Source organism: Salvia splendens, chromosome 6 (genome assembly GCF_004379255.2).
Source record: "Salvia splendens isolate huo1 chromosome 6, SspV2, whole genome shotgun sequence".
NCBI classification, from domain to species: domain Eukaryota; kingdom Viridiplantae; phylum Streptophyta; class Magnoliopsida; order Lamiales; family Lamiaceae; genus Salvia; species Salvia splendens.
The window spans coordinates 19,062,398-19,070,921 of record NC_056037.1 but is presented as its reverse complement, the minus strand read 5'-3'; the positions used below and the strand labels follow the sequence as shown (position 1 = coordinate 19,070,921).

The following is an 8,524-nucleotide window of genomic DNA, read 5'->3' as shown; positions in this document are numbered from 1 at the left end:
TTATGAAGAACAAGATAAACCCTAGTTGAGGTGCTAGGTGGCGATTTCCGCCAGAACCGGGAATGAGAATAAGTTTTAACTTTATTTCTCAATGAATCAAAATACTAGAGAATTCTATAATTTATAGAATTCTAGACCCTAAACCTATCTTGCTAATCAAACAAGATAATTAAAATAAAAGATTACAAAAGATATGGAAAATAACTAACTAAAATAAAAGATACTAAATCAAATAAAATAAAAGATACTAGAGATGATTTTCAGCGAGATTCACTAAATCGAGGACTCTATCAACTCTCCCACCCTCGAAAATCACCTTGCCCTCAAGGCGGAAAGTAAGGAAATGTTGTTGGAGGGCCTTTGGCGGTTCCCAAGGCGGCTGTGATGATGGGTTTGAAAACCAATACGCCAGCTGAAAAAGATGTAGCTCGGAGTTTAGGTCCGAAAGGATTCTGCACCAGCATGATAACCAAATATGGATAACACCCTTATATTCTTTTCATCTAGAAGCCACTTCTACAAACGTACTCCTTAAATCAATTGAGGTAGAATGAGGCACACATAATAAAGTCTAAACTAGAACAACTTGACTCCCATCAGCCAAAACATCCCAATACCACTCCAATAATTGTGGTAACACTGGGCTCTCTACACTTGAAAGATGCTTCACAGATGAATGCAACAACACATAAAAATAGAAATCGCCAACTGATAGTTTTAATCCCTCGTGCAGTGTAACGGGATTTGTAACAAATTTATCAATGAAGTAAAGAGCCTTAAGCTTCTCACCAACAGTTGGATTCTTGAAGAAATGAGCAAAATCCATCAATCTCACAATCTTGATTTTCTTGTGAAACAATTCCTTACCTGTTGACGAGCCCAACAACTTCTCCAAGGGAACCTCATCTGCACCTTCAGTGATCATCGGGGAGTTGACGATAGTGGATGTCAATGGAATAGGGTGATCGAGGCGGTTGTTTTGATCTTCGCTGTAACTGGCCCTCGGAAAGAGATTAAGTTGTTCGTTCATACACAAATTTACATAGGGCTGACAAGGAGTCTGATCCTCTGAGCTGGGGACTTTCACTTCTCCAAAATAGGCCTCATCATCCACATCGAAGCTCCAAACAGTGTGCTACAACTGCTCGATACTGGGAACCACATGTTGGTTATTGATACTCTCGGGCATGGCTTTGTCCCCAACCAAACAAACATCCAATTCGCCTACGAAGTCTTTATTTCCAATATCATCTAAATCATGATCAAGGACTCTGCGAAGCAAAACTTGAAGTAAAATTGCCGATTTTCTTCTCAAAATATCGGAGATGTCAAGCCAATTGCCTAAAAGTAGCATCCTCATCACTCTTTGAGACTGACTCTTCTTGTGACCGAACATAATTCTCATGGCTTTGTAATATCTGCTTCGTATCATACACAAATGCACCTCCTCCTTCTTCCCGATGGAATGACGGTTCACATTACCCGATAGAGCCCTTGAGGAGGTGAATTCTTCACCATGCTCCCTGCAAGAATTTGTTGTTATTGAACGAACAACATATATGGGATCAAAATTCTTCCAAAATTTTGTCACTGTTCCGAATCTGAAGTTAGCTTCAATCTTGGAGATCCCATAATGCAAGAGGAGATGAAGTCCTTGCCTTGCTGCTGGTGCTGATGTAAAATTTAGTTATGGTTCCCACAAAGCTATGAATGAGTACAAAGAGGCCAAAGCTCTCGGTGTTGATACCGTCCCTGTTCTTGTTGGACCAGTATCATACCTTTGGGTGAATTAGTTTTGTAGTTTGATGCATCTTTTTGATGTTTCTTATGTAGTTTGATGTTTGTTGTCAAGACGACAACAATTGTTTTGCTTCCATCTTGAGGGGGAGTGTTGAAATTAGAAAAATCAAATGTAATTAGTGATAGGATGTTGTATCCTATCGATCATCAATAGAACGATTATGAAGAACAAGATAAACCCTAGTTGAGGTGCTAGGTGGCGATTTCCGCCAGAACCGGGAATGAGAATAAGTTTTAACTTTATTTCTCAATGAATCAAAATACTAAAGAATTCTATAATTTATAGAATTCTAAACCCTAAACCTATCTTGCTAATCAAACAAGATAATTAAAATAAAAGATTACAAAAGATATGGAAAATAACTAACTAAAATAAAAGATACTAAATCAAATAAAATAAAAGATACTAGAGATGATTTTCAGCGAGATTCACTAAATCGAGGACTCTATCAACTCTCCCACCCTCGAAAATCACCTTGCCCTCAAGGCGGAAAGTAAGGAAATGTTGTTGGAGGGCCTTTGGCGGTTCCCAAGGCGGCTGTAATGATGGGTTTGAAAACCAATACGCGAGCTGAAAAAGATGCAGCAGTTTAGGTACGAAAGGATTCTGCACCAGCATGATAACCAAATATGGATAACACCCTTATATTCTTTCCATCTAGAAGCCACTTCTACAAACGTACTCCTTAAATCAATTGAGGTAGAATGAGGCATACATAATAAAGTCTAAACTAGAACAACTTGACTCCCATCAGCCAAAACATCCCAATACCACTCCAATAATTGTGGCAACACTGGGCTCTCTACACTTGAAAGATGCTTCACAGATGAATGCAACAACACATAAAAATAGAAATCGCCAACTGATAGTTTTAATCCTCGTGCAGTGTAACGGGATTTGTAACAAATTTATCAATGAAGTAAAGAGCCTTAAGCTTCTCACCAACAGTTGGATTCTTGAAGAAATGAGCAAAATCCATCAATCTCACAATCTTGATTTTCTTGTGAAACAATTCCTCACCTGTTGACGAGCCCAACAACTTCTCCAAGGGAACCTCATCTGCACCTTCAGTGATCATCGGGGAGTTGACGATAGTGGATGTCAATGGAATAGGGTGATCGAGGCGGTTGTTTTGCTCTTCGCTGTAACTGGCCCTCGGAAAGAGATTAAGTTGTTCGTTCATACACAAATTTACATAGGGCTGACAAGGAGTCTGATCCTCTGAGCTGGGGACTTTCACTTCTCCAAAATAGGCCTCATCATCCACATCGAAGCTCCAAACGGTGTGCTACAACTGCTCGATACTGGGAACCACATGTTAGTTATTGATACTCTCGGGCATGGCTTTGTCCCCAACCAAACAAACATCCAATTCGCCTATGAAGTCTTTATTTCCAATATCATCTAAATCATGATCAAGGACTCTGCGAAGCTAAACTTGAAGTAAAATTGCTGATTTTCTTCTCAAAATATCGGAGATGTCAAGCCAATTGCCTAAAAGTAGCATCCTCATCACTCTTTGAGACTGACTCTTCTTGTGACCGAACATAATTCTCATGGCTTTGTAACATCTGCTTCGTATCGTACACAAATGCACCTCCTCCTTCTTCCCGATGGAATGGCGGTTCACGTTACCCGATAAAGCCCCTGAGGAGGTGAATTCTTCGCCATGCTCCCTGCAAGAATTTGTTGTTATTGAACGAACAACATATCTGGGATCAGAATTCTTCCAAAATTTTGTCACTGTTCCGAATCCGAAGTTAGCTTCAATCTCGGAGATCCCATAATGCACGACTCGGCTAGGAGATGCCTCACGTGGAGGTATAGTGCGAGCATCACCCGTATAGATCTATGAGAGCCGCATCATAGCTGATAACCCCTTGAATATGCCGCACCTCAACCCGCAAATTTCTGTCATCCATCTCGCAACTTGGGAGTTGCAAATCGACATCCACACTCCAATCGGTATACGACTTTGGAGTACCAACATCATTTAGTGCATCCACATCAAAATCAATTCCATTAGCCAATATATTGTTCGATTCCTGATTCATGGTCAAACTCTCATTGCTAATAATAGACTTGTAACCACTCTCATTAGCAAATATATCGGTAGACGCCAAATTCACCCGTTGAGTACCAAGTTGACTGTCAACAATTACATGTGAGAATTCCTCGTCTGATTCTGGAGCAAATTGACGGCCTCATAATTGTTTTTCCTCGTCTACTTCCTCAGTTAATTCCGAATCACTTGTATCATCAAAATTAGTGACTTTCTCATTCGTAAGCTGACGAGGATGACTACTGAATGTAGCTTCAATAGCTTCTTGATCGGGTGGATCCCTTGTGGTCTCTGCCGGAAGTGAAACAACCTGAGATGAAGGGTCTGTCTCACATAATGAGAGAACGCCTGGGTTGGTATAGTGTTTCGCGCAGGTAGATTCAATATGAGGATTGGGGGTGGGCATGGAACTCCACGGTAAGTGGTATAGTGTGTCGCGCAGGTCCAGAACAGTTACTGTCTCCTTGATAGGCAGGGTTGGATCGACCGGAGCAGGTAGAGTTGGACCGACCGAGGGAGGAGGAGGTAGAACGACATCGACGGAGGAGCAGGTGGAGTTGGACCGACCGAGGCAGGCGGAGCTGATCGGCACGCCAGCTACGGCGCCTTCCTTGGGAGTAAGGGGCCGTTAGCGTGTGACTCGGCACGGGACGCAGTGATCTTCGGGCCTAGCTTCAAGGCATCCTCCGAAAATCGGTCTACATCATCCTCATAGAAATCTGGATCAAAGTGACGACGAAGGGCCAACAGAAACTCTTGCCAAGATGCTTCCGGGTTGTTCTTTTGAAAGAAACAGAGCCATTCAGACGCTGGAGAATCTATTAACAGAGGTACCAGTTCGAGGCGATCCGATTCTGTAGTTAAGGATAAATCATAATACCTCTCGATACCAAAGATCCACTCAGTGGGATCTCCGCTAGAAAAACGAGGTGCCACAACACCAGACAATAAGCGTTGGCGATCGATGGCCTCGCTCAACTGTCTCCTCAAGAAGTCGAGTTCTTGCAGAATAAACTCATGTACCTCGTTGGGCGAATCCTTCCCTTGTGTGTTGATAGTCATGTTGAACAATAGAGAAGTTGAAAGCTTTAATTCTTCAAGAGGAAGAATAGAGATAGGACGTGGGATTTTGTATCGAAAAAGTAGAAAATATTGGCTTGAGGTTTTGAGAATTTTGAGAGAACGATTGGGACGGAGGAAGAGTAAACAATGGAAGCACCAGTTGATAGGATGTTGTATCCTATCGATTAGCAATAGAACGATTATGAAGAACAAGATAAACCCTAGTTGAGGTGCTAGGGGGCGATTTCAGCCAGAACCGGGAATGAGAATAAGTTTTAACTTTATTTTCTCAATGAATCAAAATACTAGAGAATTCTATAATTTATAGAATTCTAAACCCTAAACCTATCTTGCTAATCAAACAATATAATTAAAATAAAAGATTACAAAAGATATGGAAAATAACTAACTAAAATAAAAGATACTAAATAAAATAAAATAAAAGATACTGGAGATGATTTTCAGCGAGATTTACTAAATCGAGGACCCTATCAATTAGTTAGGGATTTTATTAGTTGGTTAGCCTTTTACTCGGCCTATATATAAGGCTCTTAGTTGAAATTGACTGTAACACTTTTGGCAAAATGTAGTCAATAAAGAAACTACCATTTTTTTCCTTTCCTCTCGTCTCTCACTGTTTTGAGATTTTGGAGCAGTTCTTCCTTCCTCATTCAATTTTTAACATGGAAATCTTCATTTTTAACATGCACTCTAAGTAGTTTTGTTTCTCGAGATTGAAGTATACTTTATTTGTATTTTAATAAAGTAATGTAAGAGAGTTAGGGAAAATTATAAATAAAGTAGGAAAGGGAAGGGGAAAAAAGAGAGGAGAGGAGAAAAAGTGAATAAAGTACGAGAAAAAGTTTTTATTTTTGATATTGGATTATTTTTCATGGACATCCAAAAATTTGGAAAATGAGACTATTTTCGCGTCCTACATTGTACTACCTTAGTCCCTAATAATTTGTCACCATTTGACCCTGTACGAGTTTTAAGAAAAGTAATAGAAAGTAAGTTGAGAAAGTTAGTGGAATGTGAGTCTTACTTTTATATATTAGTTTTATAATAAAATGTGAGTGAGAATGAGTTAGTAAAATGTGGGATCCACTACCAAAAATAGATAAAAATAGAAATAAGTGATAATTTTTCATGGCAGAGGTAGTGGTAGTTAATTTTTTTTAAAAAAAATTGAATATAAATAATTATATCTCTATTTTTTGTCTTTAAAAAAATGGAGTAAGTTTTTGGATAATGACCACAAAAATATATATTGATTTCCTCCAACTTAATTAGGAACCAATTAGGGTTTAATTTTTAATTGAAATTTAAATAGGATGGATAAACTCTAGATTGTTTTTAATTGCATAAATTGTTATAAGCGTCGAAATTATCGGTCAAAATTGGCAATTTTTCCAAACTATTTTACATACTAGTATTATTTTACCAAGCTAACTACTACATGTACACATTTGTCTTCTATTCATTTTCTTTTCTTTTCGTTTTTTTTATTTTCTTTTGTTTTTCAATTTTTTTGTATTTTGTTTTCTTTTTAGTTTTCTTTTTTCTTTGGATCTTATAACCATAGATCTCTAGCTACTTAGGCTACCCATCTAACGTTGAAATCAATCCTATTTGCTCTCTTCCTCTATTCTATCAAACCATATAAAGAAATATTTGACACTATTCCTGGCAAGTGTTCCAGTGTGCATCGTTCCAGTTCCCTCCACATATATAGCAGAACTCAAATTTACACCTGCAACAACATTTCCCCAATTTTAATAAAAATTCAAATAATAATTGTGCCTCCTGCCATGATTAAATGTCCAATATGTAACTGACACCGGGTTAAAAGAAAAATTATTTGACATTATAAAGTAAAGTAGTTAGAAAAAATTAATGAAATGTGGGACCTACTTTTATGTATTGGTTTTATAGTAAGAGCATCCATAGTGGGACGGATGTCCCGACGGACATCCCCACGGACTTCCCAAAAACACCTCCGTCGGGAACCCGCAATGGCGGACGTCACGACGGACGTCTTTGGAAATCCGCGGAACTCCGGTGTCCGCAAGCGACGTTCGCTTCCGCCTCGCGCTAGCCTAATGGCGGACGTCCGCGCGCCGGTCCGACATCCGCCGCTGCGGATTCTCTAAAATATGAGTGAAATGAGTTAATGGAAGCGTCCACTTAATATACGGTATAAGTGAAATAAGACATTTATTGGTGGATGAAAGAAAAAAAAAATTAGACACTTAATGATGGATAGATGGATAATATTTTCTTTCTTTTGTTACTACTTACTCCCTCTTTCCCATTAATTACTCCCTCCGTCCCCAAAGAATATGAACTTTGGATTCGACACATATTTTAATGTAAAATCGGTAAAGTAAGAGAAAAGTAAAGAGAAAAAGTAATTAAAGTATTGTTAGTGGAGAATGAGTCCCACTTCATTAGAGAGAAAAGACTTTCCAAAATTAGAAAGTGCATATTTTTGTGGGATGAACTAAAAAAGAAATAGTGCATATTCTTGTGGGATGGATGAAATATAAAACATGTTCCTTTTTGGGTTGTCCTATTAAAAATAAAACATTTTCTAAAACAGAAATACCATCATCTCTACATTTTTCCTCTCTTTCTTACTTTATTCCGTCTTCATTAACTCACAAAACAACACTACACAAAATCCCTTACTGAAAAACAAACATTTCATATTTAATATGATTCACCTGCAGGTAATATGAATACATCCTTCCGTCTTGTCCACAAACACCTTACAACTCGGGCACTTCCTCCACTTATTCTCCCTCGACAGCCTCCTCAGCTTCTCCTTCTCTCTCTTCTGCTCTTTCCTTCTCCTAAACTCCCCACACTCCAAACCATGATGCCACGTCACACCACACCTCGCGCAGAACAGCTGATGGCACCACGAGCACTCGCACTCCGCCACCTCATCGCCACCCACGTTCACCATGACCTCCTCGCACCCAGGGTGAGGGCAACGTTGTTAGGAGAGATGATCAGACGCCTAGGATGGATCAAGCTACTGCTAATCAACTTGATCAAGCAGCTGCATGCCGATGCTCACATTGCATGCAGCAGCTTGATCAAGCCGCTGCTAACCAAATTGATCAGGCCGCCACCTGCCGAGTTGATCAACAAGCCGCGATCCATGATCTCAAGTCACTGGAACGTCAAGCTGATCAAGCTGCAGTGCGTTGTGCCCAAGCCAAAACAACTACGAATTCCACGAGAGCTGAAGCTGAGAATGAGACAAAGAAGAGTAAGGAGTGTGCAACACAAATGGATCCAATGATCAACCTCGCACGTGTTGAAACCACTGACAAGCTAGCTAAGATGGAGGACCACATATGTACTTGGCGCGACGTGGTGTTGCGTGGTTTAAAGAGGAAACATGCCTTGCAGAGTTTGTCAAAGTAGATTAGTACAATGTTCAGAGTTTGTTAAAGTAGATTAGTACAATGTTTTAGGTCATGAATGTCGTATATATGTATTGCATCTGGTTACATTTGACGTAATGAAAAATGCCGATTTGAGAGCTCTCTCCAAATATATTTCTAGTGTGTGTGTGTTCATGGCTT

At 39.5% G+C, this 8,524-nt stretch overlaps 1 protein-coding gene across 1 annotated transcript; it reads right to left on the bottom strand.

Annotated features, from left to right (window-relative positions):
* Window positions 1-6,605: 6,605 nt before the first annotated feature.
* On the bottom strand, window positions 6,606-7,923 carry LOC121808931 (probable E3 ubiquitin-protein ligase RNF217; the record flags this gene model as incomplete). Its single annotated transcript, XM_042209487.1, has 2 exons — window positions 6,606-6,678; window positions 7,652-7,923. Coding segments are annotated over 2 exons (345 nt in total), but the record flags the coding sequence as incomplete, so codon positions are not given.
* Between the last annotated feature and the right edge of the window lie 601 nt (window positions 7,924-8,524).